We start from the raw sequence: 16,940 nt of genomic DNA, 5'->3' as shown, positions 1-16,940 counted from the left end.
CATAGGAGTAATAAACTGTAAGCTAGCAGGACAGAAGATGATCAACGGAGAGGTATATTAATGGTCATGGTCACATGACTGAGAAAGTTCTAGGGTATAGCCAATGGAAGTGGGTAGATGAAATGGAGGTGAAAACGCAAAGTTGAAGGCAAGAAGCTGAGGTTTAGGATCAGGTAGGTTGGTAAAGTGTTAAGAATCTGGAATTGGAAGTTATGACACCAGGGTACTAATTCTGTCTCTGATGTCACTGGTTAGCTGTTATATAAAGCAATTCTGGTAAGTTCTTTGGAGTATTTTGAGAAGGTTCTTTCTTCCTATTAAAAAATTTACTAAGCATCAACTATGTGCCTGGCATTACACTATGCTCTGGGACTGTTTCTGTCCTTGAAGAGTTCATTATTCCTTATGGGAGGTTTTTTGTTTTTTTTTAATATGGAACACTTCATGAATTTGAGTGTCATCCTTGCACAGGGGTCATGTTAATCTTCTCTGCGTTGTTCCAATATTTTTAGTATATATGCTACGGAAGCGAGCACCCTTAATGGGAGTTAATGTATCTTTATTTAGTCTTATAAAAATGTTGTAAAATAATCCTGGAAAAGTACTTCTTTGGAAAAAGTAAGATAGGCTTGATTTCAGATTTCCAACACTATGCCTTTCATAAAGAGACTGGGGGGAAAAAGTAGACTAAAATTAATATGAAAGTAACAAAATATATCAAAACACCTTGGCATTATGAACTAGTGTGAAAAACACCATGACCTTGATTATAGTCTTATATTGAGACTCATTTTCCTTATTTTAAAAGAAGGTTAACATAGCTGTGATGCTGACTTTGGCAGGCTGTTGTGAGAACCAAATGAGCTAATGGTTGTGAAAGCTCTATGATGTACAACATGTTATACAGGAAAGCAGTTTAGCAGATGTATTTGCTATGTTCTTGCTTTGTTCCAATGAGGTAGAGCAGAAAGGCTAAGAGATCTGGGGATTGGAGACATCAGGGAAAACAGCCTCCCTTGAGAATATATTTCAAAATTATAAGCATCTTTTTCATTAAAAAATTAAAGAAAATCTGTTAAGATGTTTCCTATGTTAAACAAATTCTGAATCTATTATAATCATAATGTGTATATACCAGTGTGCATATATTCAATGAAATACTGTTGTGTACCTTGCTCCTCTTACTGTTCTCATTACACTATATCACAAGTGTTTGTCTCTGTGTGAATAAGAGTATAAGTTCCTGGTGGATATGGTTCTTTTCTTACTTATCTTTGTTATCTGAAAACAGCATAGCTTTTGATGCAAAGCATACTCAAAGTATGTCAGATGAGTGAGTGGATGGATAAACAAATAACAGAAAGCTGTTCTTATCGTCTGAGGGTTATAATGTACAGTAGAGACAGACTTGTGAACAATTAATTTCATTATCATACAATAAACATTACCATGGGACACAGACAAGAAAACAATTTTGTCCCAGGCTGGTAACAGGACTGAAAGGCTTTTACAAAGGCTAACATTATGGCTAATCAATTAGTTAATATAAAGTCCAGTTCATATTTTAAAATCAATTTGTATTAGAGTATTTTGTTTATAGATGTCACAAACAGAATTATAAAAGTCCATCATTCTTTTATAGGTAGATATACCCTTTATTATAAAGGAAAGGAAAAAGAAAATCTCTGGCCCACAATTAAAAGATGCCACAGATTTTAGTTTGTAATATGTACACATTTTAAGATGTAAAAATACAAGGTATAAAAGTGGGAAATAAATTGTCAAATATAACAGTTAAATCTTGTTAGTGAAAAGAATAATTATACAGACTTTTTAAATACGAAGCTCAAAGTGATTTTCAGCACATGAACCAAATTCTAAAAGATTTATTAGTTCTTTGAAGGCACAATTCAGGATACTAAGATATAAATTATACCAGATCATTGTTTCAGTTTCCTAACAATTAATACTTGTCTAATCCTTTAAAGTTTACAAAGCACATTGCACATTATTCTGTTTAATTCTCACAATAATCTATTACTTTATTCATTTTTTGCTTACTTATTTACCCTCAAAATAAAACTGAGGCTCAATGAGGTAAAGGTCAATCAGTAAGTAGCATAGCAAAACTCAAACTCACTCTCTTGACCCCAAATTCTGTTAATCTTGCTCCAACTTGATGCAAAAAGAGCTTCTATATACTCTACTGCACTTCTTTCTCATGTTTGATCTATCTGTTATGAAACTATTATTGATCACCATTCTAAGTTCAGAGAGGTTAAATAGTGTGCCCAATGTTTAAGTCAGCAGGTGAAGATGGGACGTATTTCTAGTCTAATGTTACAAAAATCCATGTATATTGCCAATCAACTTTAAAGAATGAAATATGTAAATAGTAATAATGTATCTATTGTAGTTTATAGTTTAGTAAATGTAGTATATGAGTAATTCCTTAGTGTAAGGTTGAGCCTGATCTCTAACGATACTAAGGATGGCAAAGTAAGCTTTTATAGTTCCTACCTCTTTCTGTGCTTTCTTCCTTGATTGGCAAGGCAGGTTATTTGGGTCCTTTTACAACAGATAAAAAAGATTAATGTTTGAAAGAATAGCTAACATTTAAATATGAATACCCATAACACCAACTTGTGAAAAAGGGAAAATATACCAAGACAATACTTCATCCCAAACAATAACAAATCAGTACTTAACACTTTTAAAACTTTTCAACTATATACAAATCATACATAATAAATGATGACACATAAATACCACTTCTGTAATTTAGTATTTTATAATAGGAAGGTGCCAAATTAGCCACTATAATATCAAGTTCTGTAAAAAATAAAAAAAGTTTTGTGTGTATTTATTTTTTGGTGCTGGGGATTGAACCTAGGACCTAAGCATGCACGCTACCACTGAGCCACCCCTTGCCACAAGTTCTGTAAAAACTGACATAAAATACTTTAATCTGAAATTATGTAAGTTTTGAGCAAAGTTTAAGATAACCAAAATATATAAATCTTAAAAAGACCAAGTAAAAAATACATATTTAAAAAAGCACTAAAGTATCTAAATTTGAGATTGCTAACAAATATTTCTTTTAATCTGTATGTACCATTAGATTTTCAAAGGCTAATTTCTGGGAACAGTAAGTTTCATATAGCTTTTGTTTTCTTTCCAATATATTGAAGCTTGTTTGTTATAGAGTGGAATTTGGTATAAGATGGGTTATTTTGGACTAAGTCCAAGAGGGTTTAGTTACTAAAAGCACCTCATTATAAGGTGGTTTTACCAATAAGGTGATCCACTGGCTCAGATCCCATGGACATTATAACAAGGCTCCATTGTGGAGTACAGGAAGCCAGGCAGCTAATGGTTCCATCAAATGGAACCTTACGAAACAAAATTCTTTTTTTTTTTTTTAAAGACATGAAAATCCTTTAAGGCTTGTGGATCATAAGCCTTGGTCATTTTCCTAAATATCCATTTCCTTAAGCAATGTTCTTTATTGTATAATTTTATAGCTGCACAGATATTTCACACTAAGTTGTTAGCTTCCTTAGACATTCATTGTCTGGTGTAATCTTAATTTTTTTATTACAAAAAGTTTCATTATTAATTTTTCTTTACAAAAGAATGACTGCATTTACCTATGAAAGTAGACAAGAAACTACCAAGGATTCAAAAAAGTTAAAGTAAATTCTTGTGTAGCTCAATGAGAAGTTTGAGATTAAAAAGAACCTAATTGAGAATAATTGTGTGGCAATCAAATATAAAAAGAATGTCATCACTAAAGGATGATTACAACATCTAGTCTTTCAAGTGATTTTACAACAGGCACTTTGGGTTCATGAAGAAGTTTTCTAAGCAATTCTAAAGAATGAAATATTTTGAATATTTTATTATGGGAAAATAACACAGCAGAGCCCAATTTCAAAAATATAATACAGAAATACTCTCTTTAAAAATTAATGTTTTGAGAAGGACCATAAAAAATAAAAACAAAGCCTTATGTGAATATAGAAAGAGTACCAAACTTAAATCCATGTAATAATAAAATGTACAGTAGGAACACAGAAAGAGTTCTTATTAATTCTAGCACAATTCCAGATAGCATTCCAGTATCAACTCATGAAAAAATCTATACTTTACATTGTACCTTTTTTCCATGAAGAAAGCCCATTCATCAACTGGTATTTTCCATGGTTCCTAGCCTATATGCTGTATAATATTTTCACTCCTTAAATAAATTCAATATTAATAATTATTTCATATGGATCAAATGTGTAAGATAAATTATCTGATAAGTAATCCTTAACTTATATATCTCGAAAAGTTAAAAAAAACAAATAATTTTTCTTTTGCTCTATATTAGTTCTTTATTGTCAGTTTATCTGTCTACCTACAGTTAACAAAGTCTTCATATAAAGTAAGAGTGCACTCTAGGCAGATGATTGATCTACTGATAACTGGTGACTTGTCATGTGCCAGGTACTCTTTTAAATGCCTTTCTGTGTTTTAACTTACTTAACACTATAGACCTCTATTAATAATAAAAAAAAACATGTTATTCATAATGAAATGGTCTATCTCTCCTATTCTGCAAAGGCTAGTAGTTTAGTTCTTAGATGATCATCTTGGTCAAAGTTGTGATCTGCACAGACCATAGACCTATGTCAACAATGATATCATTGTACAAAATTCTTGAGCATTATTACAAGCTTATATATGTCTCTATGCATACTCCTAGTAGTAAAAATGTTTTAGTCTCAGAGTATGAGATTTTGGAAAGAATAATCTTATCTAGGAAAAGAGAATGGATGGTATTTGTGATCAAACTGGGTAATAATACTGAGACTTGACTGTAAAATAATATGCTTGATTTTTTTCATGTACTTTACTAATTCTTCCACAGGCAATTTTAAAAGTCTCAAAAATGTTTTAATTACTGCATTGTTAAAGTATCTAGCTTTGTAAATTATTATACATGAATTTGTATGTTCCTTAAATGTAGATGAGTAAGAGTCATTTTACCTTTTCTACAAAATAGCATGCTTTATTTTAAGCATCTTGGAACAAAAACAAAGTAAAATTGACTCAGAAAAATATCAACAGGAGTTCCTAATATTATAGATTTTTAAAGCTGAAAGGGATTTGTATAGCTATATAGTACAAAATTCCACATTCCACAAATGAAACTAATTCCATAGTATTAGTTGGCATGGTATTGCCAATATAATTTAGCAAATTAGAGGCAGAGTCAGGACTAGAACACAAATCTCTTGTCTTCTGCCCAGTATCCTTTCCACTACCCTATTACCTTTACCTGTGGTTTAAGATCAATACCAGAAGGGAGAAACAGTTTCACTCTTTCAAAACAATGTAGAAATTACCTCCTAATCTAGTTGTTTGATATTTATTACTCACTAATCAACTAAGAAAAAATGTAACACTAGGTGGGATCTAATATATCTCAATCCACAGATAAATTCTTTAATTTTGGTAAGCTCTCAATCTAAATTTCTTTAAATAGCTTAGAATGGCAATATAATGCTAGAGAGCAGGTAAGTGGTATTAAATCTAGATGCTATCAAAATGAAAGTAAATATATGTATACATAATAATTTCCTTATTCAAATGACTATAAAAATATCTGACTATTAGGAATTTTGACTTGATAAAAAGACCATATATATTATTTGAACAGCCTATAAAATTTCAGTTCAAGCTGGAGGTGTAGTGATAGGCAGCCTGCTTAGCATGTGTGAGGCCTTGGATTTGAATCTTCAGCAGGTGCCCACACACACACATATATGCACACAATTTGATTCAAATCAACTCACTCACAAGAAGCCTAAATGCCCACTGAATAAAGATGTTTCTTGATAGATCCGTGGATGTATTTTTGGAATGATGTCAGAGATGACCATCTTTTATAACTATTTTTGATAGATGTATTAGTTTCATTCACTAAAACAAACACCCTCAAAACTCACTGAAAGGATTCCTATGCTCTAAGGCAACATATTTCAGCTGCAATTGTATATATAGGTTTGCTTATTAAAGTCACACATGAAGTTTCTATCTATCTTAAAAGTTGCCTAAATTAAAGCTTTATGTGACAACATATCACTTTTTTATGGCAGTGCTAGTGAGTACATGTCACTTTTTCCCACAATGATGGTGAGGCTAAATAATTAGAATTGGACATCTGAAATATTTCATTGGCATTTTATAACTTTATATACATGTTGCTTCTTCCCTTAATTTTTCTTACTTATAAGGCAGTTTTAATGAAGTTGTAAACTTTTCACAACAAACTTGATTTCTAAAATAACTCAGACCAATGTGAGATAAAATATATAGTGAAATATAGATGTAGTATGATTATTTTTTATTTCTACTGATCTTGTCTTTATTTATTGTGGTACTGGGGCTTGAACTCAGGGGGCCTTGTACTTGCTGGGCAAGTGATCTAACACTTAAGCCAGGCCCCACATCCAATTGCTATTTAATCTTGATGTATAGTATGAAAACAAATGGATGATGTAGACTACAAAATATGAATAGTTGTATGAAATTGGAAGTACCCTAGGAAACTCTAAATATCTTTTAAATTAATTAATTTTAAATTGCACTTGGCTAAGACTTATTGGAGAAAAATACTTTGTATGAATCACTTTCTTAAAACCCAAAAATAAAACTTACATTTCTGAACATAAAACAGACCTAGGGCTGGGAATGTAGCTCAGTGATATAGCACTTGCCTGGCATGTGTAAGGCCTGGGGTTTGCTCCCCAGCACTGCAAACAAACAAAATGCTTCTTCCTTGAACATATGAATTAAAGTAAAAAAATAGACTTCAAAAACTTGACCAATGTATGAATTATTATTTACAATAGAGTTTAACAAAAGCATGACAACATATTTTTACAGATTGACGGTATAATTACTTAACATCAGAGAAGACACTTACTGCTTAAAGTCCCTTATAACTATTTCATTAATTTTTCCAAGCTCCAATTCATCTGTATAAGTTTTTACATTATCGTCAATGTCATCAATTTTATTTTCTTCAATATGCATGATTCTACTCAACTTTGTGTGTATGCAATCCCCACTTTTCATTTCTCTGGCTGAATCTTCTCCTGTTGTAGTTTTAATTTCAAAAAGGTGTTCAGCTAAAATGCAATTTGAATTATTAATGAATCCAGCAGCTTCAACTAGCTCATTTTTTTCTTCATTTGTATCTACAGGATCATAAAGTTCAGGTGTAAAATATATAGACTCATCTTCTGCTTCTGTTTCATAACCACTGTTTGAATTGGAATGTTTATCTTTTTCACTTATTAGAGATAATTCAGTATCTAGATCCAGGGCTTTTCCATAGCAGAGTGGTTGTTTTGAATTATCTTTTTCAGTAATATCTATCTCTATTGATGACATAGTAGTTTCTGACTGAGGGCAAGGCCCAAATGATGTGTTTACTGTTAGATTTGAGGACTCACATTTACAAATGAGTGGCAAAACAGTTTTACTTTCTATTTTGGGAGTAGAAGAACTGGAGGCACAATTCTCTGATGGCCTAAGCTCAGGTGTTGCAGTCTGTATTTTACCTGTAAAATACGGTCCCAAAGAACTAAAGCTAGACCAGCTAGCTCTCTTTGTTTGTTTGCTGAAAGTTGGGCTTGAGGATCTGGAAATCACAAATTTTTCTGCTTTTTCTTCCATTAATACCGGGTCATCTAAGAATACAAAATTAAAGAACTTTAATTTTCTGCTCCTAGCTAACACAATGAATTGTTAAAATGATTCTTTATTAGAAATACTTAAGTAACGATTAAAAATACATACTTTAGAGCCCACTACAAAATGAAAATATTGGACCTTCCTCTTAGAATTTAAAGAAGAGCAGGTTAACTCTGAAAGGAGTATCAGATCTCTAGGGTGTCCTAGCCTAAATTGTAATGCTGTCTGGCAGACTATCAAATTCCACACAGGGACCTCAATATTGAAGGAATAAAGGAGGGGTTACAAGGAAGAGGAAAAGGGCTGAGTAAAGGAAGAAACAGGTTATAAAAATTTACCTTGAAAATTCGCTAACCAGTGATTGAGAAAAACTGCCCTAAACTAATTCCCTTATTTAATAAAAAAGGAAACTGACAATCACAAAGCTGTGTTATTTGCTCACAGTTAAAAAACTAATTAGTATGTAAGATCAGTGCCAGAACATAAGGTTTCCTGATTACCAGACCAATAGCCTTGAATTCACTATGACATTTATTTAGAAGCATATACCATAAAACAAATGTTTAAAAATCGATATATTAAGCTACAATGATATATGAATAAAACAATTAAAATTATATCCAATAACTAGAGTTTGGCTAGTTTTTTCTGTCCTAGGCCAGCTAGCAAATATTTTAGTTTTGTAGACCCTATTGTCTCTGTTGTAACTACTCAATTATGCTACTCTAGTGCAACACATATAACTACTCAACTTCGTTGTTTGCCCTATGTAAATGGAGAATGTGACTGAGTTCCATTAAACTATACTTACAAAAACTGCAGGTCAAATTTAGTCCATGGGCCACTTTGCCAATCCCTAATACAGATTGCTATTTCTAATATATTTTAAAATATTAATTTTTATCTTTTAAATAAACTTTTGCCTTCTGAAAACAAAAAGTTCATATATGTATCTCTAAATTAGACCAATTTTTATATCAACTTTAGAAAAACATCTACCATTTGTATAGTACTTCATAATGCTGAGATATTTATCATTTTATTTGATCTATAGAACCCAACCCAGAAGGACAGCTAGGCAGGTATTCATTTTTTTCTATTATGACCCAAAAAGGTTTAAGTGGCTTGCTCATGATTATAAAGCTAGTTAATAGAATCAGAAATATAGTCTAGTATCCTGACAAAAGTTGGTCCCTGTTTATATATATAATATATATAAATATATATACACACACACATATATATGCATATATTTATACTACTTTATATTATATATCATTATCTTTTAATAAAATAAGACCCAAAACATTTCAGAAAATTAATCTACACCAAAATAATTATCTTCCTATTAGACAATGAAAGATTTCTCTATCAAATGTCAATGGGCAGAACTTTACATACTTTTCTCCTTTCTGGAGATGTTGCCACTTGGAAGAGATGGGTTTTTAATGTTCATTTTAGGACACTGTAGTTCCTGGACATGCATTTTTGCTTCATCTCCCCTAGGACTTTCTCGTGATAGATGACTTGCTGCTTCCAATAAACATGCAGGGGTACTGTCCTCCAAACAGGTCACTTTAAGAGTAGATGCATTGTCTTGCAGACACTTTTTGTTCTTTTTGGATGCATCAATGACTTTTTGGTGTTTTTTGGAAAATTCAGCCAAGGACTCCAGTGCATTTTCAAAGGTTGAATGGTGCTGAATCTCCTGCCTTACCCACTTAGAAAGCCCTAAAGAAAAAGTAAATTCAGGGGAAATTTTGGTTACTTAGTTCCTAAGTTATTATGCATTAAGATAAAACTTACTTTTTCTAATGAAGTAACCTAATTTGTACTTGAACATACTGAATGACTTTCAATATTTTTTTTTTTTTTTGGTGGGATTGGGGTTTGAACTCAGGGCTTTGCACTTGCAAAACAGGTGCTCTACTGTTTGAGCTACACCTCTAGTCTAGCTTTCATTATTTCTTCCTACAACTTTACTTCATCTGTACAATACACACATGACTTATGATGGGGTTATGTCTTGACATAGTCATCTTTAGGTTGAAAATATTTTAAACAGAAAATGCACTTAATGCACTTAACATACTGAACACCATAGCTTAGTAACACAGTATACTGTTGTTTACTGCTGTGATACATGGCTGACCAGGAGATTCAGTACAACTGTTGCTGCCAGATCTTGTGATGCCATTTACTGTTAGCCAGGAAAATAAATCAAAATTTAAAATGCAAAGTACAGTTTCTGCTCAATATTTGTTTTCACACTATTGTAAAGTTGAAAAATTGTAAGATGAGCCATTGTAAGTTAGAAAATGTCTGTATTCTTTAGGTGAAAATAGCTGGGGAAGAGAGGTAAATTTAATTTTATCATAATTCCCCATAAAAATTGCCTGCCATTTTCATGCAGAGAAACTAGAAATTGTAAACATTATTACAACCTTCCATTCCATCATTCTAAATTTCACTTCTTTTCCATAAATAAATAAAAAATTCCACTCTCAAAGGTTTTTTTAGGCAATTCTAAATACATATTAAGCTAATTCTGGAGGTAAAAGAAATAACATGTTTGTGGGAAAACCATGTTCTACCTGAACTTTTATTATATACTTTAAAAATACATAAATAAGCAAAGTAAGAGATATGATTTGACCTGGGACAAGAAAACAGCATAAAAATGAGCAACATTAAGAGTATAAGAAGTGGGCTGGGAATATAGCTCAGTGGTAGAGTACTTGCTTAGCATGCAGAAGGCCCTGTCTTTGAACCCCTGTACTGGGGTGGGGATGGGGAAAGCCTAAGTATTTTGTAGAATGCCTCATTTTCCAATGAAATTTTAACAAATCTTGGATTTTTATGAAATAGAATTCCCTGGCTAATGTTACAAAAATAGCATAATCTTTTGGAGCAATTAGTTTTAAAAGTCACTATGGTTTACAGTTAGAGAAAGATAAAACAGGGCTTCAAGAAACCTGAGTTACTATATGTTCATCTCAAATACATTCCTTTAGTATTTTTAGTGGGAGTTTTTTTTTTTTTTAATCAATTCTCTATTTAGGCAAACTGAATTTAAACAAGAAATAGTCATCAAAGCGTATGTGGGTATTTTGTGCTAGTATTACCAAAACAAGAAAATACTTTACATTTCATGAAGATCAGGAAAAGAGAATAAAAAAATCTAATAATGGAAAATATTAAATTCTAAAAATCTCAGCAAATAAGAACTATGAAGTAAAATGTCTTCTAGATTTTAAAATAAAAAACAAACATGCATTTCCCTTATGTTTATTGTTTGCTTAGTAAAAATGATTATGCCAAATAAAAATGTGAAATTCTCTGAAACTGAAAAAATTCAGTACAGTTACCTTCGCAGTATGTCAGTTTGCTTTACAAAACTTGAGTCTGAGCTCCACCTACTGACTAAACACCATCACTCAGCATTTTTGCTTTTAGTTACTGCTTTAATCTACTGCTGTTTTACATGAAAAGGTTAAAAAAAAATAAGAAAGCAGTACTCTCTGCTTTAATCCTGACAGTTAAATTTAAATTTTAATTTTTAATACAAAACCAAATAAAGTAATTAGACTCTGAAATAGTAAATTCTATGCCCACACATAGCTAACTTGAAACAAAATTAAAATTCACTATGTCTTTATTATAATTTCATGAATTTTTAATTCATGAATTTTTAATTTCATGAATTTTTAATCTTAACATTAATAACAAAAATGATAAGTCCCACAGCTCTTTGAAAACAAGTAGATTCCTGGTATTGACTCTGAAAGGACTGTGTCACTGCTGAATGAAATCCATAGGCACATAATATCTGTTGAATTGAGTAATAAAAAAATGACCATCTACTTTATCCTGCTGCAAACAGGGATGCTTTAGTTCCTTTCAAAAAATGCTAACTTTGGTTAACATAAACTCTAAACTAGAGTATTCTAAAGAAACAGACAAGTAAATACAACAATAAACTTTAACATAAACCAAAACAAAAGATAACTGTAAGCAGTCAAAAGACATGCATTGAGAAACTAAAGCAGATACCTTAAAAAGCAACTGAGGCCAATAGGAAAAGGGGACCAGGAACTAGAGAAAAGGTTAGATCAAAAAGAATTAACCTAGAAGGTAACACATATGCACAGGAAATTAATGTGAGTCAACTCCCTGTACAGCTATCCTTATCTCAACCAGCAAAAACACTTGTTCCTTCCTATTATTGCTTATACTCTCTCTACAACAAAATTAGAGTTAAGGGCAAAATAGTTTCTGCCGGGTATTGAGGGAATGGGGGAGGGGAGGGAGGGGTGGTAAGGGAGGGGGTGGGGGTACGGGGGAGAAATGACCCAAGCCTTGTATGCACATATGAATAATAAAACAATAATAAAAAAATAAAAAAATAAAAGACATGCATTAGCCAGGCACCAGTGGCTCATGCCTATAATCCTAGTTACTCAGAAGGAAGCGATCAGGAGGATCATGGTTCAAAGACAGCCCAGGCAAATAGTTTGAGAGACCTATATCGGAAAAACCCTTCACAAAAAAGGGCTAGTGGAGTAGCTCAAGATGTAGACCCTGAGTTCAAACCCTATTACCACAAAAAAAACCAAAAACCCCAAAAAACAAAAACCATGTATTTGTTTATTTAAATGTAAAAATTTCATATTTCTTAGAAAATTCATTTCTATGGAAGAGCTTTTCCCCTGACAATGGTAAATAAAATATTACTATATTATTTAATTATATCTCATATTCTATAAAATTGAAGAATCCTAGGTGGTTTAACCTTTGTTGGTAACTAAACGAATTTGCATTTATAAAGAATTTTTTGGCCGGGCGTGTAGCTCAAGTGGTAGAGTGCCTGCCTAGTACTGATGCTTAGGAGGCCTCATTATAGAGAGACAGATAAGATAGAAAAACAGACTATGACACAAGAAAGAAAAGAAAGAAGGAAGGAAGGAAACAAAGAAGGGAGAAAGAAAGAATAGAAAAAGAGAAAGGAGGGAGGGAGGAGAAAAGAAAAGAAAGAGGGGGGAGGAAGAGAGGAAAGAAGGAAGGAGAGGAAAAGAGAAAGAAGAAATGAAAAGAAAGAAATTGGCAAACCTTCTAATTAGAATCTATATAGGTTAAGTTGAGAGAAGACAGATCCACAGAAAAGATTTGTGAGGCTCCCAGGGTGCCTACAAGAGCTGATGAGTGATGGTCTTTTCCTGTGTGAAGCCAGCATGCAAACATTCTAAGAGGAGGTTGTGTTGTCAAATGTGTGAATACTGACATAAAATCACAAGGAACACCAAGAAACATGAAAAGTAGCCTCATCAAAGGAACAAGATAAATCTCTACAAACTAAAGGAATGGAGGTAAGTGAATTATCTGACAAAGGGTTTAAAATAACTGTCAAAAAGATGCTTAGAGCTTAAGAAAATGATAGAGGGAAAAAAAAGGAGGAAGATTATCAACTCAGAGATAAAGAATGTAAAACAAAATTTTGAAGCTGGAAAATTCAGTAACAATTGAGAATTTCATTAGAGGGATTCAACAGCAGACTTGATCAAGCTGAAGAAAGCCCAAGCAGAGCTTGGCTTTAGAAACTCTAAGATAGGCCATTGGAAATTAAATAGAGGAGCAAAAAGGGGGAAAACAAAAAACTTGATTTAAAAAAAAAGTGAAAAAAGCCCAAGCAGAGCAATGTATGCATTCTGAGAATCCTAGAAAGAGGAAAAGGAGAAGGCTTACTCATAGAAATGACCAAAATCTTCCCAATGGGAAAAAACTTCCTGTGAGAAAAAAATGACATCCTGATTCAAGAAGCCCAATAAATCCAAAACAGGATGAACCCAGAAGTCTATACTAAGTTATTCTAAGGTAAAGAAAAAAGAATTTTTAAAAGCAGCAATCCATCACATCCAAGCAAATCACAAAACTGTCAATGATTTCTCAAGAGAAACTTTGTAGTAACAAGGGAAATGGATGATACTTTCAAATTGCTCAAAAAAAAAAAAAAAAAAAAAAAAACCAAAAATCCAAACTGCTAACCAGGAATACGGTTATCTGGCAAAACCATCCATCAAAACAAAGGAGAGATAAAGACTTTGCCAGATGAACAAAGGTTAAGGTAGTTTATTGCACTGGATTGGCCTTGTAAGAAATGCTAAGGGGTTATACTAAACAGTAACACAAAAGGTGACTCTATAGATAAATACAGAATACTTAAGTACAGTGTAACAATGGAGCATGAATCACCTTCCCACAACTCACTTTTAATTTTGGTAGAGTTGAAGACAAAAGTATAAAAAGTAATAATAACTAAATATTTTTACCAGATAAAATAGGGGGAATTTTTTACTTCAATAACAAAGTGTGGTGAAGAAAAGGAAAGGTGTAACTTTTTGGTATGTAATTGATCAGCTGAAAATAGACTGTTATAATTCTAGGCATCTTATGTAAGACTCATGATAACCAAAAAGATAATACCTATAAAAGACAAAAGAAAACAAGAAAGGAAAGAAAGTTTATAACTTCAAACAAACAAACAAAAAAATCAGTGAAACACAAAGGAAAGCAGAAAGACAGGAAAAGAGGGACAGAAAGAAATGTTAAGAGAGACAAAACATGCATATAGCAATAGTAAATCCTTTCCCATTAATCATTACTTTAAATATAAGTAGATTACCTTCTGTATTACTCTCCTCATGTTACTGGAAAGTTAGCGCTGTCATATAATTTGATTCTTACATCAGCAAGAGAAGAATTCAGGCAAGATGTGAAAATGTAGTGAAAGCAATAGAAAAAATTATTAGGAAAGGAATTTAGCTTAACGTGATACAAGTGGAGAGAAATGGGGAAAAAAAGAGACATATTTTCTGCTTCCCATATAGGAAATGGTAGTAAAAACTCAAAATGGTGGTTGTCATCTCTTAGTCTTATACTTTCCAAGCTGGAGGAATACCTGGTCATATGATATTGGATCAGGGTGGCTAAGATGCATACTAAAACAGGAAAGTGTCATCCAGGCCTATTCAAATCAGAGGGACAACAGGTGTGCTCTAGGACTTCCATTTGCTATGCATGTGTTGGTATTTATTCAGAAGAACTGAAATAAATAGGTCAAAGAGATATCTGCATTCTCATGTGCACTGTAGTACCCAACAGATGGAAACAATCTAAATGTCTATTGACATATAAAGAAAATATGGTCTGGGTGCTGGTGGTTCATGCCTATAATCCTACCTATTTAGGTGGCTGAGACTGGAAGGATCGTGATGTGAGGTCCTCCTGGGCAAGTATTTCATGACACCCCATGTCCAAAATAACCACAGCAAAATGGACTGGAGTGTGGCTCAAGCACTACAGCACCTGCTTTACAAACACGAAGCCCTGAGTTCAAACCCCAGTCACACACACACACTAAAGAAAATATGGTATATATATATATATACAAGGAAATATCACTCAACCACAGAGAAGGAAATCCTTCAGATACTTCAACATGGATGAACACTGAGGACATTATGCTAAGTGCAATAAACCAGTCACAGAATATTGCATAATTCATTTTACATAAGGTATATAAAGTAGTCAACTCAAAGAAGCCAAAGTATAATAGCAGCTGCCACAGTACAAAGGAGTAGACAGTGGGTCATTGCTGTTAAATCAAGACTAAAAAGTTTCAGAGATTTGCTGTACAATATTGTGCTTATACCTAACAGTATTGTGGTATACATTTAAGAAGTTCAGAAGGTAGAGCTCATGAGATTGTTACTTCTTTTTACTTTAATTTCAGCTGAGAATCTTACCAGATGTATAGCGACTTGGATTATTAATGAAGCGATCATCCACTAGAATAAGAGCTCCCCAATCATTTTTGTGTCGAATACACCTACAAAAAATGGAGGGGAAATAAAAAATATATATAACACTGAAAGTAAAAGCCAGATTATTAGAGGGACAGAAAATTAAGAAAATTAATGATGTGTCAGTTATACAATCCTGTAATGTTATTATGTGAAGAGCTACAGAAGCTACCCACTATACCAAAGTAGGTATATAAAAAAAGTCCTTTCTGGTGGCTCATGCCTGTAATTCTAGCTACTTAGGAGGCAGAGATTAGGAAGATCAGGGTTTGAAGTTAGTCTGGGCAAATAGTTTGTGAGACCCTATCTTGAAAATAAGCAACACACAAAAAAAAGGCCTGGCAGAGTCGCTCAAGTGGTACAGCACTTGTTTAGCAAGCATGAGGCCCTGAGTTCAAACCCCACTACCACCAAAAAACAAAAACAAAAACAAAAAACCCTCTGCATCTGCCCCAACTACTGATAAGTTACATTCAAAATGTTATACAAATTTAACTTGAAATTAAAAAGTATTAGAAAATATTTTCCAAGATGTTTTTTCTTAGTCATACAGAAAAATTGTCTGCCTTAAGAATCATTAAAGATTCTGGGTTTTACGCATTTGTCCTTTCATATAGTTGATGAGGATTTTTTTTAAAACCATCGAATGAGTATTTACTTTTGTCAAAAATATTTTACATGGCAATTAATATAATCATATCGTTTTTCTTCTTTGATTTCTTACATAGTGGATTACACTTGTCAGTTCAAATACTTAAATAGCCTTGCATTCCTAGTATAACCACACAGGGTTATAGTGCATTCTTATTTTTATGGATTGTTAAATTCAGGTTACTAGTATTTTAAAAAATTATATTAAAATATATTTTAAAATTGAGTGCAGAATTCAATGGTTTTTAGTTTACTTACATTTGTATAACATTTACTATTATGTATTCTAGAACTTTTCATCATTCTAAAAAAGAAAACCTGTGCCCCTTAGGAGTCACTCCAAACTACCTCAATTATTTCCCATTACCTCTGGCAATCACCAACATATTCTGTTTCCATATATTTGCCTATTTCTTACATTTCATTTAACTGGACTCATCCGATATGTGGCATTTTTAATCTGGCTTATTTCACTTTAGCATGATGTTTCCAAGTTTCACTCCTACTGTGTATTAGTATTTCATTCCCCTTTATGGCTGAATAAAATTCCATTACGTGGATATATGGCATTTTGTTTCTCCACTCATAAGTTAATGGACACTTGCTTCATTTCCACTTTTCAGGCATTATGAATAATGCAGCTCTGAACATGCATGTACAGGTTTTTATAAAAAAACATGT

General features: G+C 32.6%; 1 protein-coding gene and 1 non-coding gene across 7 annotated transcripts in view; both read right to left on the bottom strand.

The window, feature by feature from the left end:
* Positions 1–426: 426 nt before the first annotated feature.
* LOC141414314 (U6 spliceosomal RNA) lies at positions 427–536 on the bottom strand. Its single transcript, XR_012439374.1, has one exon. It is a non-coding gene; the product is annotated as a U6 spliceosomal RNA (small nuclear RNA).
* An 814-nt stretch (positions 537–1,350) lies between these two features.
* Positions 1,351–16,940, bottom strand: part of Brip1 (BRCA1 interacting DNA helicase 1) — a 135,810-nt gene continuing 120,220 nt past the window's right edge. For 4 of the 6 annotated variants that reach the window (XM_074046231.1, XM_074046232.1, XM_020158896.2 and 1 more), the window contains 3 exons: positions 15,552–15,634; positions 9,151–9,480; positions 1,354–7,745 (listed from right to left, as the gene is read on the bottom strand). In XM_074046231.1, coding sequence (XP_073902332.1) covers positions 6,973–7,745; positions 9,151–9,480; positions 15,552–15,634 — 1,186 coding nt within the window. In that variant the 3' untranslated portion in view covers positions 1,354–6,972. Of the gene's footprint in view, positions 7,746–9,150; positions 9,481–15,551; positions 15,635–16,940 lie in introns of all 6 variants that reach the window. The other 2 variants (XM_074046235.1, XM_074046236.1) reach the window with 2 other exon arrangements.

Source organism: Castor canadensis, chromosome 11 (genome assembly GCF_047511655.1).
Source record: "Castor canadensis chromosome 11, mCasCan1.hap1v2, whole genome shotgun sequence".
NCBI lineage: Eukaryota > Metazoa > Chordata > Mammalia > Rodentia > Castoridae > Castor > Castor canadensis.
This window is presented reverse-complemented; position numbering and strand designations above follow the sequence as displayed.